The following is a 21,075-nucleotide window of genomic DNA, read 5'->3' as shown; positions in this document are numbered from 1 at the left end:
GATAGCTAATAGATAGCTAGCTAGATAGCTAATGAGTCAGCTGGATAGCTTTTATAATAATAATAATAATAATAATAATAATAATAATAATAGAGCGCCTTTACAGTCACAGGATAAGTTTTCCTGTGGGTGAGCAGCAGCTCACCCACCAAAAAGCCAAGTTATGTGACACAATTTAATGTTGTTAAAATGATGCTCAGCACCTATTTTTGAAAGGTAATTAAGTGATGAGATATTGAACTCCCTTGACACAAATGGAGCTGTTATGTCACTCCAACAATTCAGACGAGACTTGCCCTCACATGATTCCGACATCACACTGTGCCGGTGTCAGGCAACATTCTCATGAGGAGAGTGTGTTTAAAGCCCATCTAATCCTTACTTGCCTCCTAGTTAACAATCCCAAACTGACAACATCATAAAAAAGTAGCAGCTGTCAACAAGCAAAACATTCAATCGTGCTTGTAGCTCAAGGGCGCGAACGTATCGCATAACGAAGAAAAAAAACATGGTTTTGCATGTGTTTCATTTTCCAGATTGTACACTCATATCTCAGATTATTATTTATTTTCCTCCAGTGTGATCATCGAAAAAAAGCACAATATCTGTTCCAGTCTCAAGTGGTTCCCCCATTATTATTTTTTACATTCACTTGAAAAAAAATCTACAATCAAGTCCCAATTAAGTCGAAATATTACCATTTAAACAAACAATCTGTGCTTTTGTCAGACATAAACAAGCACTTCATGATCTGCACAATCACCACAAAAGCAGCTGCTCATATTTCATTGACACTGTCACAGAGGTATTATTGAACATGTTATATTGTTATTGTTTGCAAGGGATTGAAAAACATCCCCTATCTTGGTTATGATACTGTGAATGTGCCTTCGGAGTGGCTGAGGCAAAACATACAGTAAAACAAACATTCATAGCAAACATTCGATTGATAAACATGGATTGCAGGAACATGTTGCGACACATGCGAATAAATAAAAGTCATGAGGCAAATTCATCACCAAAAGACGTCATAAAATGCACTAAACGCAATTAATGCAAGTTCACCGTACAAAATGGTCATATTTAATTTCAATCAAGCTTTGTGGGATGTGTCACAAACAATGACCTCTCCCAAAGGTGACATGAATAAAGTACAGTAATCCCTTGCTACTTCACGGTTCGATTATCGCGGCCCGTGATGCATCGCAGATTTTTTTCGAACCAAAAAAAACAAAACAACAAGGCCGCAAATGACAGCAGAAGTCACTGCAGTACAGTAAATCAGAAGACAGCATTCATTAGATTTATTGTTGTTATTTTAAAATGTATTACTCCATTTTGAGGCATTACTGTGCTGTAAATGCACAAAAGCGAACATTTGTTCAGGAACCAAAAACATCGGTTTCATTTGGCCACACCTGACGATTCATGTCACGATTCAGTCGACGATTCATGTAAACAAAATGTTCATCACTTTGCTGACTGTACATTAATCGTCTTGACTTTGTTTACATTCATGTGATGCTGCGCTGTCAACTCACGCTCAGCGCTGTGACTTTTTAGTTTTTCATTTGTTTTCGTGCTGACTCAGGCCAAAGCTGATTGGCCGAGAGTTGACACTAGTGGACAACATTCAACCTACTTGAATGCTTATCCCTCCTCCTGTTCTCACATCGCGTTAGTTCAGGTTACGTCCTGTGCGTATTCTCATATTTTTATTTGTACTTCAAAATCATCCAGTGAACCCAAAAAGAAGAGGAAAATGATGACAGCGAGTGAAAAAGTACAATGACTTGACAAAACTGAGGGAAGGCAAACGTTATGCCGCTCTTGCACGCCATTACAACATCGATGAATCTATAATGCTTTACATCAAGAAAGTCGAGTAGTGTACTTGTAAATATTATATTGTATATACTGTATGTTGACATTGGACTGTTTACTTTATTGCATTAGAGTTTTGTACTGTACTACAGACATTTACTGTGCTTCTTTATGCAAGTGCTGCACTCTGTTCCACTAAATTTGGCCTTATAAATATTTTTATACTCATACACATGTAAATTTACCAATATATGTAGGGTTTGCTACGTCGTGGTTTTTCGCCTATCACGGGTGATCTCGGTCCGCATTACCGCAATAAATGAGGGATTACTGTACTTCACAGCAAAGTTCAATAGTACCTGCGAACACATGCTGAACAGAGGTGAGATGACACCACCGAGGTCACCTCAAAGATATTGTTGGGGTACATTCGTCTGATTCCGAAGCGTGTGTCCACAAGATGGCGGCTTCCAGCTCTGTTGTGATCAGACACTCCCCCCCCAAAAAATCAACGTCAATTATGAGTCGAAAAACAGACCAGATCTCTTTTGGATTATTCATTTCACCCGCAGAGTTGTGTCAAAGGAATAAACAAATACATTTTACAGCTGCAGCTGTTGTTAAATCAATATGTATTGTATTCATTACATTCATATTCATTGATTTCTTTTTTAAGGTGGTCCTTTTTTTCAAACAAATATGTGGTGTGTAACCCATTCATCTAAACACCTGATTAGAATTAATTCGGGGAGGATGAATTAGGCAGAAAAACACACCCATTCAGAGCCATTGCAAATGGTGGCCATTTTGTTTTGTACAGCGACTTAGGCTACCGCACTGCTTCATTCACGACTGTTATGGCTCATTTGCTTTCTAGGGTTGGTCATGTGACATTCACAAGTACTCACAGAAAAACTTAACCTGTGACTGTAAAGTGTCCTAGAGAGGCGCTTATAAGTGAAATGTATTATTATTTATTATTATCCTTGAGGCACATGTCATTTGTCGTTTGACATCAAGTTCCAGTACGAGACAAAATGGCCACTTGGAATGGATGAAAATGGGTTCATTTGGATTGGAATTCATGCTTGACAAACACAACTTAAAGGACAACCGACGTCACTTTTTTGTTTCCTAACTGACATCAGAAAAACGTTTTATAGCATCTAAAATACCCAAAACACGCAGTATGATATTTTTAGTCAAATGCAAAACACCAATAAAAATGACTTAAAGTGTCTAAAAAGTACTTCAATTTGAAACTGGAAGTGGCCAGTTTCAGAAGGTCCCGCCCCCATGTTCCTGGTGTCACGGCAAGACGTCTTGCCTTGCTCCAAAATGAAAACAATGGCTTCAGATTCGGAGAATATGCTCTCTTGTTACTCATTCAGTTATGAATATGATTCAAATAGTTCTGAAGAAGAAAGCATACATGTTTGCAATCGATTAAAGAATTTATTCCGTGACATTTTGAGGCATCAGGGGTGGGAAATGTCGCATCCAAAAAAGGCAGAAAATGGCGACAAAGCCGTGTAAGGAATTAATCAGCCCGTTTCTCCAGGCTGATTAATTCCTTACATGGAGCTTTGTCGCCCTCTTCTGCCTCTTTTTGGTGCAACACGAAGTTTTTAGACCAAACAAAGTACAGCAAAATGCATTGACGTGATGGAAGGACTGCTACAATGTGTCCTTTTTTTCAGTCAAGGGCGTTCTTTCAGTGACGTCACGTACGGACTCGTCACCAACTCAAAAACAAGACTTCCGGAATATTCAGCGTGAGTCTTAAAACGTAAAATATAGCTATATGCGGTGAAATCTTTGTAAAATACGCTCAGTAGAAGTCATTTGAAGCCATTTTACAAATTATGGACACAACTTGTCCGGAGACGTCGGTTGTCCTTTAAGGAATACCATTTTAGACTTGGGGGGTATAGAGCATGTTCTTGATTTGTTAAAAGTGTATATATTGCCTCATAAAAAGAATAGGAGATGAATACTCCAACCATTTGGTTCAAAACAACCCCCTGATTGTATTGTGGGTTTTATATATTTGACTCATTTCTTGTGTTGATTGACAACCTAAAAAATTGGGTCAAAATGAAATGAAATACAACACAAAACATATTGATTTATATAGCGCTTTAACAACAGCTGAATCTGAAACAAAGCGTTTAACATGGACAGCTATTAATAAATAATAACAACAATAAATGACCCATTTGACCTGGGTTATTTTTGACCAACCAGTTTTTAGACAGAAATTCTTCATTCATTCCGCCGGAACTCTACAAGCAACAAAGATTGCCCGTAAAGTAGACAGAAAGAAATGTAATTAAAATTGAAAGTCGCTTCATTCCTGACTAAAATTGATTGCACGTGTTTTGCTGGTCACCTTTGGCGGCGGTGGCGGCGGATCCTCCTCGATGCTGCGAGTGGCCACCAGGTCCTGCAGCTGCAGTGCCCCTCCGCCGATGAAGCAGAAGGCGGGACACACGGGGACCGAGCAGTCCACGTGGCCCTCCCACAGCAGGCGTAAGGAGTGGGCCTCGTAGAAGGACACGCAGCCCTCGTCGCAGTCCAAGCACACACCCAGTCTGGGCGGCAGAGGTGTCGTGTAAGGGTGGGTGGGCTTCGAGTTGGTGTTTTTCTGGCTTCTGGGGAGAAGGATTTTGCCCATGCCCATGGTGAGGAAGCAAAAGGAAGGAGAGTCCTGGCCGTCCTCTGCCTCGCTGTCATGGCCGCTGTCTGGGTCATATCTGAGGATGGGGAGAAAAAAAATGATAAAAAGAGGGCAGATTTAGACAGACATTGTCTTTCACCTCTTGATCGTGTTTGAGTACATTTGTAGCATTTTACTTTGGTGGTGTGACGCTTTTTTATTTGCATGATGTAAAACAGATTTGCCTCCAGGCACTATACAGCCTGCCTTAGATGTCTCCCGACTCCAAAACACCTGATTCAACTCGGGCCTTAAAGGACAACGGATGTCTCCAGACAAGTTGTGTCCATAATTTGTAAAATGGCTTCAAATGACTTCTACTGAGCGTATTTTAATAAGATTCCACCCCATATAGCTATATTTGACGTTTTCAGACTCGCGCTGAATATTCAGGAAGTCTTGTTTTTGAGTTGGTGACAAGTCCGTACGCGACGTCACTAAAGGAACGCCCTTACCGAAAAAAAAGCATTGTAGTGGTCCTTCCAGCACGTCAATGTATTTTGCTGTAATGTTTGGTCTGGGGACCCCGTATTGCACCCAAAAGCCGCCAGAAGAGGGCGTCCAAGCTCCATATAAGGAATTTATCAGCCTGTGGAAACGGAGGTGGCCACAGGAGGTCGCCATTTTGTGCCTCTTTTTCGGTGAGAAATTTCCCCTAAATGTTGCCTCAAAATGACAGGGAATAACTTTTTTCATCGATTGCAAACATATTCTTTCCTCTTCAGAACTATTTGAATCATATTCATAACTGGATGTGTAACAAGAAAGCATATTCTCCGAATCTGAAGTCATTGTTTTGATTCTGCAGTGATGCAAGACGTCTTGCAGTGACGGCGGGACTTTCTGAAAATGCCCAATTCGCAGCACAATTTTTTGCAGATTTTGGACACTTTAAGTCATTTTTATTGGTGTTTTGCATTTGAATAAAAATATCATACTGCGTGTTTTGGGTATTTTAGATGCTATAAAATGTTTTTCTAATGTCAGTTAAAAAACAAAAAAGTGACGTCGGTTGTCCTTTAAGGTGCTCACCGTGGACTGGCCATATCATGTGGCTGATGGAACCACTCTTGAAGCTTCGCCTCCTGTCCGACTCCGACCTGCATAGTCAATCAAAGAAACCCTGACAGTTATTTCTGGACTTAACAAAATCTCCCGTGTTTCACTTTCAATAAATTTCCCGAGGACCAAAGTTATTTTGGGCTAACATGACAATCCCTTGAAATGAGCCAATAAACGGGTGGTGTAAATAAGTCCCGCGATGATGATGTCACAATCAAAACAAAATTCATAATAGCTGTCTTACATACATTCAGAGTTGTATCTAAACATGAATGAATGAATGAATGAATGAATGAATGAATGAATGAAAATTTAACATTAGCATGTCAGGCTCACAGTGCAGAGGTACTGGGTTAAATTCCTGGTAAATTTGGCCTCCCTGTGTGGAGTTTGCGGGCCCGCGTGGGTTTTCTGCGGGTTCTCCAGGTTTCCTCCCACATTCCAAATACATGCATGCAAAAACACTCCAAATTGTCCCTAGGTGTGAGTGTGAGCATAAATGGTTGTTTGTCTGTGTGTGCCTAGCGATTGGCTGGCCACCGGTTCAGGGTGTCCCTCGCCTACTGCCCAAAGACAGCTGGGATAGGCACCAGCACACCCCCACGACCAGTATGATGATAATTAGTCAGAAAATGGATCGATGGAATTTTCCATGATATGTCCCCTTCAAGTAAACTTCAAAATGTAGCATTCTGTACCTTGATCAGGTAAGAGCTGGGCTCCACCGAGCAGGCCCAATAGTGCCTGCCTTGAGACACGGCCAGGTCGGCCACCAGGAGGTCGGCGGTCAGGTGACAGGAAGTGAGCACGCGGTCGGCCACCTTCAACAGGGAGAGTCCCGGCACGCTGCGGGCGTATGTCTGACCCTTGCCCAGCGCGAGTCTGTCGGAATGCAAGCCCCAGCGAGAGTGCAGGGAGAAAGACAACACTGGAGGGAAAAGAAAAGTGGACAGAGGATATAACAGGAAGGGGGGAAAAGAGAAGAGGAATTCTCAAGCTGAACACACAATGGAGTAAACAATGGGGGGAGTATATCAAGGAAGGAGCAGGGAATATGGAAATATACGTTTAATTTTGATCCCATTGTACCATTGCAAAGGAATAACATACAACCCGAAACTGAGGCTACGATTGCTAACACAAAGAAATTAACTGCAGGATGCAAAAAAAGGACAAAATGAAATTCGCAGCAAATTTGGACCAAAGTAGTCATGAGGACATGTTTGAACCGTCAGGAATTTGGATTTGATATCATAATGATTTATTTTGCAAAGATATTATAGATCACAATAGCACTAATAATAATAATAATAATAATAATAATAGAAGAAGATAATAATAAAAGAAGAAGAAGAAGAAGAAGAAGAAGAAGAAGAAGAAGAAGAAGAAGAAGAAGAAGAAGAAGAAGAAGAAGAAGAAGAAGAAGAAGAAGAAGAAGAATACGCAATCGACTATGAACTATTTTTATTATTTTGTTTCTCTTTAATTTCATGTTAACACCCATTAAAATGCATTGGGAATACATTTTTAGCGAAAAAAATACTTCATAAAACAGATGAGTATTCAATGTTTTACTGTGCTGCATCCACTTGGCCACGCGGGGGGAGTATAATACAACAATACTGCTATACAGTACAATATTGGACGTTAACGTGAATGGTGAATTTGTTTTTCAATCTGAACAAACATCACATCAATTCAATCGGAATAGTTAATCCAGTTTTGGCTCCTCAATCATGATGGATTATTGATAATTCTTCGCAGAGGATAAAGAACGTATAACCGTGAGTATAGTTATTGTATTATCATACTATTCCCTTTCAAAAAAGCGTGAAATAAGTACAAAATGTCATCATTATTACATACGACTAAATTAATTTTAGGTCAAGTTTAAATCATTTTGCTCCTATGAAATATTTGTAGAATTCCAAATGTGATTGATACTTCTTCCATCGAGCCATCCATTTCCCATCCGCTTTATCCTCACAAAGGCCGTGGGGTTGCTGGAGCCTATCCGAGCTGTGTTCAGTTAGTTGGCGGGGGACACCCTGAACTGGTTGTTAGCCAACTAATATCACAATTGTTTTCCTTTTACTAATACTATTAATATCACAAAATATGCAGCTACTGTACTACTTCTAGGAATAATAACTTTATCAATGTTACACAAATGTTGTAACAGAATATCATCCACAGAAAACTAATATTAATACTGAACATTATTATATCCCTAAAAATAAGAAGACTAGTACATGCAATTGAATTCTACCTTCTTCTATTGGATCATATTTGAATTTAGTTTTTGCTCCTTGTTAGTCTTGAGTGTTGGCAGCAAATGTAAATGAGAAATTACCGGGTGCAGGCGGCGTGTGAAGGTACACCTCCTCACTGTAGTCTCCAAAGCCGGCCTTGTTGCAGCCTCGCACCCTCATCACGTAAATGCTGTCAATTTGCAGTTGGTCCACGATGGCGCTGGTCCCTCGCACTTCATCCAATATTTGCCATGTCGTGGAGGCGTTGGGGGATCGGGTGCCACCCCATGTGTCTCCCGACAACCCCGTCCGTCTTCGGTACTCGACGGAGAAGTGCCAGGCCGGTTCCGAGTCCTGAGGGAGACGCCAGCACAGGAAGAGCTGGTCGTACGCCAGGGTCTTTTGAGTGTCGATCACTGGAGCCAGAGGTGCTGCAAGGCATGGAGATAGTGAGTGGTATTTCAACCTGGTTTGCAACATTGGGTCATACTTTTTCCTCTCCACCACTAAATTTGATGAGACAAATATTGAACATTTCAATACTGTGAGACAAATCAAGGTTCATCTAATCTAATGTTATCTAATCTCAACTAATATTTGCTTCATCACAAAACGTATTTTTGTCATGGTATTCATAAGAATTATAAAGCCTTCAATTGTCCCACAAAGGGGAAATTCGCAATATTTTACTTTATTTGTTTGTCTCTTTTTTATTTATGTGTTTGTTTGTTTGTTTGTTTGTTTGTTTGTTTGTTTGTTTGTTTGTTTGTGTCATGATGTGGTTGGCGACCAACGGGTGGCGCTGTCGGCCCCGCCTGCACCTGCACCTACACAGGTGCTGGTCATCCCGATCAGTGGCGGACTGCCACGTTCGGATTGGCGACCAACGGGTAGCGACGTCAGCCCTGCCTGCAGCCTCGCAGGTGCTGGTCGTTTTAATCAGTGACACTTAAAATGACTCCCGGCACGACCATACAGTGTCGGTTCATTGTTTGTTGCATGCTTTGTCTGCAATCACAGACATTGTATGTTGTGCATGTGTTTGTTTAACCTTGGCAGACTTTTACACTTGGTTTTCTTTTGATACTTTTTTCTGTTCAGATCATTTTGATGTTTTACATTTTGTTCCTGCTGTGTGTTCTACATACTTGGCAATAAAGATGATTCTGATTCATGTTAAGCGTTTTGTTACAGCTTCAGCTGTTGTTAAAAGGTGCTTATAAATGAAATGTATTATTATTATTACATAAATCAATATGTATTGTATTGTATTGTATTGTGTTGTGTTGCGTTGTATTGTATTTTTTACAGCTGCCCTCATTTCAAACTCATATAACTCCAGACCCATTTAATTTAGGAATTAACTCTTTTTTTCTGATGAAAGTCTAAGGTTTCTTACTCTGCATTAAATGTGCATGTAGTCCTAAAACTCAATATTTTATGGGTCTAGAATTTGAGTGAAAATGACAAAAACTTTGGCACTGCAGTGGACACATTTTTGCACGTCTGGCAGGGAATAAGCTAATTAAAATATTTTTTCATGAATACGTTTCACAAAGTGTCCACCAAATCTCAAGATCATAATCTTGGTTAAATTGATTGGTCTAACTGAATATGCTAAGATATACCTGATGAAGAGTCCAGAGCAGGACTTACCACGTATAAACGCCAAGCCGTTGATGAGTTTGATCTCCTTTTTTGCGTCCAGGTGAAAGTGTCTGAATGAAGAATCAGCAGACAGAGAAAAGCACTGCAGGTTTGCGATGGCCTTCACCAGCCTGCCCAAGGAAATTCAAACGTTATCAGACTGAGAGAATTTCTATTAAAAAAATGTCAACAAATGTAAATAACAAGCAACCTGTTGTGAGTGACTCTGGCCGCCTGCACAAAACACGGCTGGTCAGTTTCCTTGAGGAGCTCGTGAGTGAAGGCCATCATGCCAGCGTGCTCCAGCATGTCTTGTTTGGCTGACGCTTGGGCGGACAGCGCTTCCTGTCTATGGTTGCGCGAGCCCTCCAAGGCCACAGACAAGACCCCCAGACGCTCGATTATGGATGCGGCCAGATCCTTCATGCAGCGGCTCAGATGGCTGAGAGCTGCGGAGCTGTTGGCCTGCGCACACAAAATGAAGCCTGGCATGTCTGAGAATGACCTACAATGACCGTTACCTCAAAAAATATGTCTTAGCTTTGCATATGCTAACTACTTGTTATGATTGTCAACAATGTTGGTTGGTGGCTTTTTTTACTCCGCATGACTAATAGAGAATCGACAGAATATAAGTTATCATATTTAAAAGTTTCAAGGTAAGTTGCCCGCCAAACACAAGGCCCACATTGGTAGCACACAAAACCTGGGGTCAATCTGAGGTGAACAGACACAGCCTGTTAAACTGTCATCTTCATGTAGGAGATCTAGCCTTGGACTAATTTAGGACTTGATAAACTCCTTCACATGAAGAGGTCATTCGCCAGGTTACAAATCTATCTCTTCATGGAAAGGCCACACATTAAAATGTCTACATTCTTTCGGTTAATGGATGTTGGTGCTTGGGATATCCAGGACTGTAGTATTCAAATCAAGAAGACTGTCACATCTCGTCGCCGTCCTGGGCGCGCCCCGCCCCTCCTGTCACCTCCTCCGCTGCTCCCGGGAGACGGCCCCTCCCATCATCACGCACCTGGGTCCCCACAGCTGATTGTCATTCCCTTGATTGTGCCTTCTGACTATATCTACCGATCGCGCCATTCAGGCGCCGTCGGAGTATTCTGAAAGCCACCCTGTTACTTCCGTGCCGTCAGATCAGCTGTCACCGATCTCCCTCAGTCACCTCATCCTGCTGTCCTTTTTTCATGCGTGCCTCAGTAAAGACTTTTGTATACGAGTATCTGTCTCGCCGTGTATTTTGGATCCACACTCCCCGCTTTCCTTTCGTCACTCGAGCCCAGCCCTCGAGCCTCAAGTGACGTTACATAATACTCCGACCAACTATGGATCCCGCCGGCGAAGACAGATATCTCGCCGCCCTCACCGAGCAAGCGGAGCGTTCAAGCCAGCTGGCCCGAGCCATCGCGAAAATCAGCCAAATTACCACCATGCTGGCTCAACGCTTCGAGGCGGCTGAGGCACGCATTTCCGCTCTCACGGCCAAGTCTTCCCCGCCCGTGAGTAGGCACGCTCCTCAATTTCCTCTTCCCTCCCGCTACGCAGGCGAAACCGGGCGCTGCGCTCAGTTTTTAATGCAGTGCACGCTCGTGTTTGAGCAACATCCATACGCCTGCGTTAGCGATGAGGCGAAGGTAGCCTTCATCACCAGCCTGCTCACGGGAGAAGCCGAGACGTGGGTGCTGGCCATCCGAGAATCCCGACCGGAGCTGCGCACCTCGTACCCGGACTTCGTCGCCGAGTTACGCCGGGTTTTCCATCATCCGGTGACGGAGTCCGAAGCGGAGGGGAGACTACTGGACTGCGTCCAAGGGGCCCGTTCAGCCGCGGAATACTCCGTCGACTTCCGCATCCGGGCCGCTGGCAGCGGCTACGGCGACCGAGCGTTGAGGGGGGTGTTTCGTCGCGGATTGAACACCGACCTCAAGGACGAGTTGGCTACCCGCGACGCGGGCACCACCTTCGACGACCTGGTCGCCATAGTCATCGGCCTGGATCACCGCCTTCGGGAGCGACAGAGGGAGCAGCGCGGCCGACGGCCCAGACAGCCACGCAGCCGGTCCAGATCTCCCACACCCGGCAGCGAGCGTGTGCGGCGCCTGGAGGAATCCCCCGAACCCATGATCGTAGGGGGGGGGAACGACCACACTACCCCCAGGGCTCGTCGCACCCAAGGCCCCCAGGCGAAGACCTCAGGTCCACGCAAGTCCCCGTCAAGACGGCAACCACAGCGACCTCTGGAGGTCAAATCCACGACCCCCGTTACGCGGTTGGAGCTGGACAGCGAATTAATCGGCCCGTCCAGTTCCCAAACCGTGCGGGCCCTAGTGGACTCTGGGGCCGACGGGTGCATCATTGACCCCCAGCTGGCGGACTCGTTGGGCTGCCAGCTGATCGATCTCCACCCCCCAAAGGAGATGGTCGACCTGGACGGCAGACTGTTAGCCCGAGTCACCCACCTCACGGCCCCGCTCAAACTCCGGGTCGCGGGGAACCACGTCGAGCACCGCCAATTTTTAGTTATGCCCTCCCGGAATGCGCCGTTGGTATTGGGTCTCCCCTGGCTCAATACCCACGACCCGTCAATCTCCTGGGAGGGTCCCACCATTCAGGGCTGGAGCCCCTACTGCTACGCCAACTGCCTACGGTCGGCTACGGCAGGGCGAGACGCCTCCCGCGGTGGACCGCCGGAGGCCATCTGCCTCAAGGGCGTGCCACACTGCTACCACGACCTGCGGAAGGTGTTCAGCAAGGACAACGCCCAATCCCTGCCGCCCCACCGACCGTATGACTGTGCTATTGACTTGCAGCCAGGGGCTCCATTACCGGACTCCAGACTTTTCCACATCTCACAACCGGAACGGGAAGCCCTGAGCACTTACATAGACTCCTCCCTCGCGGCGGGACTCATTCGGCCGTCACGGTCTCCGCTGGGCGCAGGGTTCTTCTTTATTGACAAGAAGGACGGAACCCTGCGTCCATGTGTCGATTATCGGAGTCTGAACGACATCACCATACGTAACAAATACCCCCTCCCCCTCATGGACTCAGCCTTCACGCCCCTTCAGTCCGCAACCATTTTTTCTAAATTAGACCTCCGCAGTGCGTACCACTTGGTCCGCATCCGGGAGGGGGACGAATGGAAAACTGCATTTAAAACACCATTAGGACATTTTGAATATCTGGTGATGCCGTTCGGACTCACGAACGCTCCCGCCGTATTCCAAAATCTGATCAATGATGTGCTCAGGGACTTCCTCAATGTTTTTGTTTTCGTTTATCTGGATGACATTCTTATTTTCTCTCGTTCTGCAGAGGAGCACCGGCAACACGTCCGACGGGTCCTGGCGCGGCTCCTGCAAAACCGGCTCTACGTGAAGGCAGAGAAGTGCGAGTTCCATGTCCGCTCTCTGTCCTTCCTAGGGTTTGTCGTGGAGCGGGGGCAGCTCAGGGCCGACCCTACTAAGACTAAAGCGGTGGTGGAATGGCCGATCCCGAAGACGCGCAAACAGCTTCAGCGGTTTTTGGGGTTTGCCAACTTCTACCGCCGCTTCATCCGCGGGTATAGTCAGAAGGCACTCCCCCTCACTAACCTCACGTCCTCAAAGATCCCCTTCAGGTGGACACCCGACGCTGAGGGGGCATTCAACCGCCTCCGTCTTGCCTTCACTAACCCCCCAGTTCTGCGTCATCCCGACCCGGATCTCCCGTTCACGGTCGAGGTTGACGCATCCGAGTCCGGAGTAGGGGCCGTCCTGTCCCAGCGCTCTCCCATGGACCAGAAGCTACGCCCATGCGCCTTCTTCTCCCGCCGGCTCAGCCCCGCCGAGGCCAACTATGACGTCGGCAACCGGGAACTGCTGGCGGTCGTCCTGGCCCTTCAGGAATGGAGACACTGGCTTGAGGGAGCGAAACACCCCTTCACCGTCTTCACGGACCATAAAAACCTGGCGGCCATCCGGTCGGCCAAGAGACTAAACTCTAGACAGGCCCGATGGTCACTCTTCCTCACCCGGTTTAACTTTTCTCTCACCTACTGCCCAGGGTCACAGAACACCAAGCCCGATGCCCTATCCCGCATCCATGAGCAGGCAGAAAGGGAGGAGACCACCACCAACATCCTGCCGGCCCAACGCATCCTGGGTGCCCTGAGGTGGGAGGTTGAGAGAAAAGTACAGCAAGCCCAGGGGACGACCCCCATCCCCAGGGGCTGTCCTAAGGATCGCCTGTTCGTCCCCCCCCCCTCTTCGCACGGAGGTGCTCGTCTGGGGGCACACCTCCAAGATAGCTTGTCACCCGGGGGTCAACGGGACGATCCAACTCATCGCCCAACGGTTCTGGTGGCCGGGGTTCCGGAGGGACATCACCCTCTTCGTGAAGGCCTGCCCGACCTGTGCCTGTGGGAAAGCCTCCCATCAGCCCCCGGCAGGACTCCTCCGGCCGCTACCGGTACCGTCCAGACCCTGGTCCCACATCTCCGTTGACTTCGTGACAGGCCTCCCCCCCTCCCGTGGCAAGACGGTCGTCCTTACCGTTGTGGACCGATTCTCCAAGTCGGCCCACTTCGTCCCGTTAACCAGGTTGCCGTCCGCCATCGAGACGGCTCAACTCCTGGTTAACCACGTCGTCCGTCTCCACGGGATTCCGACGGACATCGTGTCGGACCGGGGACCGCAGTTCGTGTCCAAGGTATGGAAACGTTTCTGTCGGTCCCTAGGGGCGTCGGCGAGCCTGTCGTCTGGATACCATCCCCAGACCAACGGACAGACGGAGAGGAAGAACCAGGACCTGGAGGCGGCCCTCCGGTGCGTGTGCCTCCACAACCCGGCGTCGTGGGCCCTGCACCTACCCTGGGTGGAGTACGCCCACAACTCCCTGGTCTCCGCAGCCACAGGTCGGTCCCCATTTATGTCCGCCTGTGGCTATCAGCCGCCCTTGTTTCCCACTCAGGAGGGCCAGGTGGAGGTCCCGTCTATTGAACATCACCTCAGACGGGCCCACCGAGTCTGGAAGGAGACCAGGGACGCCCTGACACGCACCGCATCCCGGAACCAGCGGGTGGCGGACCGTCACCGGAGACAGGCACCCAACTACCAGGTCGGGCAGGAGGTGTGGCTGTCGACGAGGGACCTTCGGCTGGCAGGGTCTTCAGCCAAGCTGGGCCCACGCTTCACGGGTCCCTTCCCCATCGAGGCCATCCTCAGCCCGGTCTCGGTGAGGCTCCGGCTGCCACCCACCATGAGGATCCACCCCGTTTTCCATGTTTCCCTCCTCAAGCCAGTGGAAACCTGCTCCTTAGCCCCCACGCCCACCCCCCACCTCCCCCCCGGATGTTGGCCGACGGACCGGTCTACACCGTGCGGGAGATAATGGACTCCAGGCGCATGGGCAGAGGAGTGCAGTACCTGGTCGACTGGGAGGGCTATGGACCGGAGGAACGACAGTGGGTCCCACGTGCCTGGATCCTCGACCCATCTCTCATCCGGGTGTTCCATGCGGCTCACCCCTCCAAACCTGGTGGGCCGCCAAGAGGCGTCCGTTGAGGGGGGGGCACTGTCACATCTCGTCGCCGTCCTGGGCGCGCCCCGCCCCTCCTGTCACCTCCTCCGCTGCTCCCGGGAGACGGCCCCTCCCATCATCACGCACCTGGGTCCCCACAGCTGATTGTCATTCCCTTGATTGTGCCTTCTGACTATATCTACCGATCGCGCCATTCAGGCGCCGTCGGAGTATTCTGAAAGCCACCCTGTTACTTCCGTGCCGTCAGATCAGCTGTCACCGATCTCCCTCAGTCACCTCATCCTGCTGTCCTTTTTTCATGCGTGCCTCAGTAAAGACTTTTGTATACGAGTATCAGTCTCGCCGTGTATTTTGGATCCACACTCCCCGCTTTCCTTTCGTCACTCGAGCCCAGCCCTCGAGCCTCAAGTGACGTTACAAAGACAATGTTTTGCGACTGTATCACGTAAAAAAAAATATTCTCAATAAATAGCTTGGCAGAGGGCTGCAGAAGTTGGTCGTCGGTCATGAATGGCTGCGTCCCCTGCCGGCAGTAATCTTATATCATATCAGACAATCTTCCTGTGTTAGAGCCTTTGTTCACAGTGTCCGACCAAATATCTCTGACAATGACGTATAATACATCTTGAAAAAACATTACAGGCGCCTAAAAATAACAAATATTGAAATAAAAAAGGTCAAACCTGACCTCCATCTGTTTGATGGTCCCTTCCAGCTGTGTGATTTGACTCCGTATGGTGTCCTGGTTGGCCAGGATGTAGTTCACCTCCTTGGTCAGCTCATCCTGTGACAAAAGCAAGTCAAGTTGATACTGTGAGGCAGATGGTATCTGAATTTTTAGGGAAAAAAAGGAGGATGTGAACATAAGTAGATGAAAGGCACCTTGAGGGCTTGGTAGGCTTGTGTCACCGGCAACACTTTGTGGGCGTGGTGCATGCGGCTGAGCTTGCACAGCGGGCACAGCAACCTGCGGCAAGTGCAGCAGTACCACTGCAGACGTTCCTGCTCGTGCTCGGTGCACGTCAGAACCTTGAGGGAGGAAAAACATGAGGTCCAACGGAAAACTTTTATGCGCAGGAAATGAGATGAGAAAACAGAAACCTTTGGGCGAAAGTTGTTTGTGGGGAGGATGTGTTCGTGTTGGGCTCGGGGGGTTCCCCAGGGGTGGTAGAGTTTGAAACATTCATTGCAAAAGTTGGCTTTGCAGTCGGCGCAGCCCTTGGAGGCCTCCAGAGATTGCGGAGGCTTGCAGAAAGCACACATGATGGCGATGCTGCCCAGACTGAGCGTGTGCCTGTACCTGACAGAATAACAACAAATCACGTCACTGTCATATTAACTCATTCATTTCCTTCCCGAATTTATTCGGGAATTGAAAATATGACATGGTTCAGGTTTTGGGGTTTCCTGCGGGAGGGTTCCGATAAAGGCTGGTCAGACCTCTGGCAATGTGTTTTTAACTTCCACCAGGGGCAACATTTTCCTTTTGTACAGCCGCCCCCATTTCAAGCTCAGATAACTCCAGACCTATATACAGTGATATCTCGGTTTACGAACCCCTTGGCTTACAAAATTTTCGGTTTACGAACGTTACATTTATGAAAATTTTACCTTGGCATGAACTATTTTTCGGGCTACACACGGAGTTGCCACAATGAGTGATGTGTCCTTCGCGAACGAGCCCGTTCTCCTAACAAGAAAATGGTGGCCACTGTTTTTGTCCTCTATTCCCCGCCCCCAGTCTTCGCTTAAAACCATGTGATTGTGGAGGGGTTAAACATTAAAGAGACAGGCAGATGACAGAGAGTGAGAAAACACACACACACGAAAGGGAGAGACAGCTTGAAACAAAAAAAAAAAAAACAAAAGTGAAAAAAAAAAAACAAAAGTGAAATGGTGAGAAAATGGATAGAAAACAGTGAAATTTGGACTCGTTTCAACTTTGAAAGTTCAAAAGGAGAGTGTAGACTGGAAGGTTAAAATATCCCGTGAATCAGGCTCCACAAATAACCCGCACAAGTCATCTGTATCCTTGATGCAAAAATCTATCAACCCAGCTAAACAGAACACAATCGATGAGGAACTAGGCAAAATGATCGTAGAGAAAGCAAAGTAGTGAAAGAAGAAGGCTACGTTCCTCATCAAGTGTTTAATACTGATGAAATTGGCCACTCCATTCCATCAAGCCATTAACGACCATCACAAAGGTAAATAAAACGACTTCATTATACAGTACAGTTTATTTCTTCAATTGTAATACCATAGCACATTTATTATACATAAAATAAGGTATATTTTGTGTAGTTTTAATGCTTAGAAAATTAGAAAGTAGAAAATTATGTTTTATGGGGACCTGGGAACGGATTATTCTCATTTTAATGGTTTCCTATGGGAAATTATTTTTTTGTGATACACACTTTTTGCCTTACACACTCTGTCTGGGAAACAATTAAATTCGTAAACCAAGGTATCACTGTAACTTAGAAATCAACTCTTTTTTGTGATGAAAGAAGAGAGTCTAAAGTTTCTTACGCTGCATTGAATATTAATCTTCTTCTTTTCCTGCTATTCCCTTGACGGGGTCGCCACAGCAAATCAGTGTCCTCCATCTTTAGAGGTTTTATCCGCATGTTTGTTTTGGCCAAGCTTTTACGTCGGATGCCCTTCCTGACACAACCCTCTGTATTTATCCGGGCTTGGGACATGCACAAGAAGACTTATGTCCCTTTGTGGATACAGAACAAGCAACTCGCTCAGTAAAAGGCTCCTATTAATGTATTTATGAAATTCTGTGGGTCCTGCAATTTGAGTGAAAATGACAAAAACCCTGGCACTGGAGTGGACACATTTTTGCACATTTGGCAGTGAATGAGTTAACATTTAATCACGGAAATCTCGGGCATAAATTAAGAGATATTGTAAATAAATCAAGATGCTTCCCAAGAAAATAGAATAGTGATTTTAAAAGTATAGTATGTGTCCAACGAATAGAGTGCAGGCGCTCTTCAATAATGTGCAAAATAATCACTGAATTAAATACAAATTCGGTGCAATTTAAAACATGAAATGTAATCAAAATACCAGAATTAAGCTCGTTGTTGCCTAACATATAGCTTGTTTTAACATTTTTTTCTTTTTTATTGATCCAGTGTTTTTACCTTCATTTCCTTTCTGTCTGTTTTTATTCTGTCTGTTTTATTCCGGTTACCTTTCCACAATGCGCTCCAGAGTGAGATTGCGGGGACAGTCGGCCAGGCCTTTCTCAGTCAGTTCCACATCCTCCTGACAGGAAGAACATGGGAACAGCATGGGAAGAGGGGCCGTGTCCTTTCGCCGCCGTCCAGGGTACGTGCTGCATGCTTGGGGAAGTGGAACATATGTGATGGGGGTGGGGGGGTGCAGGAAAACGGAAGGAATATGTGGAAATTATTGTCAATGGAAAGGATTTTTGACATACACACATGTTGCAATGCAAGAAACATCTGCATTTGGCTGTGTGGTTTGCTTTTGGTTTGGTTTTTCAAAAATAATAATAATAATAATAATAATAATAATTATTATTATTATTATTATTATTATTACTCATAGTATTAATAATAGTACTCATAGTATTAATAATAGTAATAATAATAATATTTATTGGTTGTATTAAGTTCATCCTGTCTACTTGATATCTAATTTAAAACAGATTGTTATCATGTTCAAATACCATGTCAGGTATTTGAACACCGACAATACACTGTCTGTAAGATAAGAATCTGTTTTAAATTAAAAGAATATTTATTATTACTATTATTATTATTAATTGTTTACCTATAGTAATGCTTCTTCTTATGATTATGATTATTTTAAACCATTCAGAACAACATCAACAACATTAATAATAGCAATAATACTAATAATAATAGCAGCAATTAACATTTATTATTAGTAGTAGTCATATTATTAATAATAGTAATAATACTAATAATAATGATAAGTTTTATTATTATTATTATTATTAATGGTTTACTAATAGTAATTCTTAGTATTATTTTAAACCATTAACAACAACAATAATAATAATAATAATTTCCCTAATAATAATAGTACGACTACTACTATAATAATAATAATAATAATAATAATAATAATAATAATAATAATAATAATAATAATAATAATAATAATAAGTCCTGACATATTGTTACCAAAACAGACATTATATATTCATCACTGCACAGGGTAATTTTTGATCACTTGATGAGTACAGTATTTGTTAGTCAATTTGGCGAGTGGCATTGGAAGGGTTCTCTCTTCAAGCACTTCAAATAAAATAATTTATTGTGCTCTCGTTATATCAGAAAAAAATAGCATTTGAAAAAAAACACCTGTTCAGGCTATGCAGTGAGTGAGCAGCTTCGAAGAGTGATACACAAGTCACGTGCATGCGTTGTGTGTTTCAAGTAGTATATGTCAATTTTTTTTATCGCCAGCATATTTCACAGAAGTTTAACTCAGCCATGTTTTTCTCTTCGGAACTCCTTCGGGCTTATTCCAAAAGAAAGGCTGCCATTGTGGATGACATCACATGTCATGTCTACACACCGCACAAGACATCAGTTCAATAAGCATGTTTGTTTAGCTTTTTCTTTGACTTCTTGAGACTTTCGCCTGACGCTCAATCCAAAACAAGGACTGACCTCATAGACGGTAACACGGAAGTCGTGACATCATCTTCCTGAACTCAATTTTGAAAAAGTAACTATCTCACCTAAATGTCGATGTCACTCTTGACTCACACAATTCCTGACATCACCATCACACTTTAGGACCTGCAACACTTGTACACACTTAAACCACACGTTCCTTACTAGTTCTTAGAATACGTTCCAGGTGCTCTGGAGTCCGAGGAGTGGGTCTGCGGTGCTGGCGCGGGGAGCGAGAGTTGGGAGTGGAAGCTGGCGACCGTGGCTCCGGAGGGAGGTCAGGAGGAGGGAAGCCTCTCTGTACTAACATGTCTGATGCACACAGTAAGCAAACACTGTGCTGGCAAGGCAGTAGAATGGGTTGCTTCACCATGTCACCGCACAAGGGACAACGCAGCTCCCGCTCCATGTTCTTCATGTTGGACTGTAATCACAAAATTATATTAACATATTATTCAAATAAATGAGGCACATCTATTTTGTTTAATGAGTGGCTTGAATCAGCGTCCCGTTTCTATGACAACCTACATCATCTCTGATTTAAGCTTCCTGCTATTTCCAATATTTCAACACATTTTGTCTTACGTTTGGATTCACGTTATTAGCTGCATCTTCTATCCGGTCAAAACCTCCAGTTAGCAGTCAGTAGCTAAAATCGAGAGGTGTATTTGAAGGTGTTTTGAGGTGATGTGCTATAATGTACGTGGCTTGGCGGAATAAATATTAAGAGTGTGTTTCATACTCACGCCAACACGAAGCAAGGTGTCCATAGTGGAAATTAAGCTTTTTAATTCCGTGTCTGCCATGCCTGCACGAAGCAATGCCGGTCGTCCTTTTATGTCTGTGCTGGTAAAGTAGGCCCACACATCCTACTGACGTGCAGCTATGAGCCTCCACACTGCCATGTATTATGCTGGTACTGATGTAGAAGATCTGTGAAATGAATGACAAACCTTGTTGGGAGGGGCCGGCGGAGGTAGGGATATGGGAGATAGTCTCGACGCAATCAGCTGAATGGTTGAAACGAGCTTTTTTTCAGGGGGTGAGATTGTTTTTCCCATTTATGTATATTTTATAGTGGCTATTATTGTTATTTATTTAAATAACAGTACGACATGTGTTCGATTTTTTCTCCTCAAAATTAAACTGCTGTCCATGTCGTCTGTTTTTACGTAGTTCTGATTTTACGATGTTATTTATAGCAATTTAATAAATAAAATGGAAAAAATATCATGGCCTAGTTTCTTTTACTGCCAACAGACGGCAGCACTGTAGTACAGTTAAGACCTGTACAAGAAATGCGAACCCAGAAATACCCAGTCCCTCACTCTTTGTTTCCGGTCGG

At 45.2% G+C, this 21,075-nt stretch overlaps 1 protein-coding gene across 2 annotated transcripts in view; it reads right to left on the bottom strand.

Moving 5' to 3' along the window:
• Nucleotides 1-158: 158 nt before the first annotated feature.
• trim46a (tripartite motif containing 46a) overlaps nt 159-21,075 on the bottom strand; it is a 37,592-nt gene continuing 16,675 nt past the window's right edge. Inside the window, exons 6-17 of one of the 2 annotated variants that reach the window (XM_088999512.1) lie at nt 20,477-20,663; nt 19,896-20,154; nt 18,251-18,401; nt 16,144-16,342; nt 15,925-16,071; nt 15,731-15,826; nt 9,716-9,969; nt 9,514-9,635; nt 7,959-8,288; nt 6,304-6,533; nt 5,576-5,643; nt 159-4,580 (exon numbers count right to left, since the gene is read on the bottom strand). In XM_088999512.1, coding sequence (XP_088855638.1) covers nt 4,175-4,580; nt 5,576-5,643; nt 6,304-6,533; nt 7,959-8,288; nt 9,514-9,635; nt 9,716-9,969; nt 15,731-15,826; nt 15,925-16,071; nt 16,144-16,342; nt 18,251-18,401; nt 19,896-20,154; nt 20,477-20,536 — 2,322 coding nt within the window. In that variant the 5' untranslated portion in view covers nt 20,537-20,663 and the 3' untranslated portion in view covers nt 159-4,174. Of the gene's footprint in view, nt 4,581-5,575; nt 5,644-6,303; nt 6,534-7,958; nt 8,289-9,513; nt 9,636-9,715; nt 9,970-15,730; nt 15,827-15,924; nt 16,343-17,574; nt 17,695-18,250; nt 18,402-19,895; nt 20,155-20,476; nt 20,664-21,075 lie in introns of those variants that run through there. The other variant, XM_088999513.1, reaches the window with a different exon arrangement.

Source organism: Hippocampus bargibanti, linkage group LG06 (genome assembly GCF_051943395.1).
Source record: "Hippocampus bargibanti isolate YZ-2025 linkage group LG06, ASM5194339v1, whole genome shotgun sequence".
Taxonomy (NCBI): Eukaryota; Metazoa; Chordata; class Actinopteri; order Syngnathiformes; family Syngnathidae; genus Hippocampus; species Hippocampus bargibanti.
Note: the sequence above shows the minus strand (reverse complement) of the source record. Positions and strands in the feature narration are given on the sequence as shown.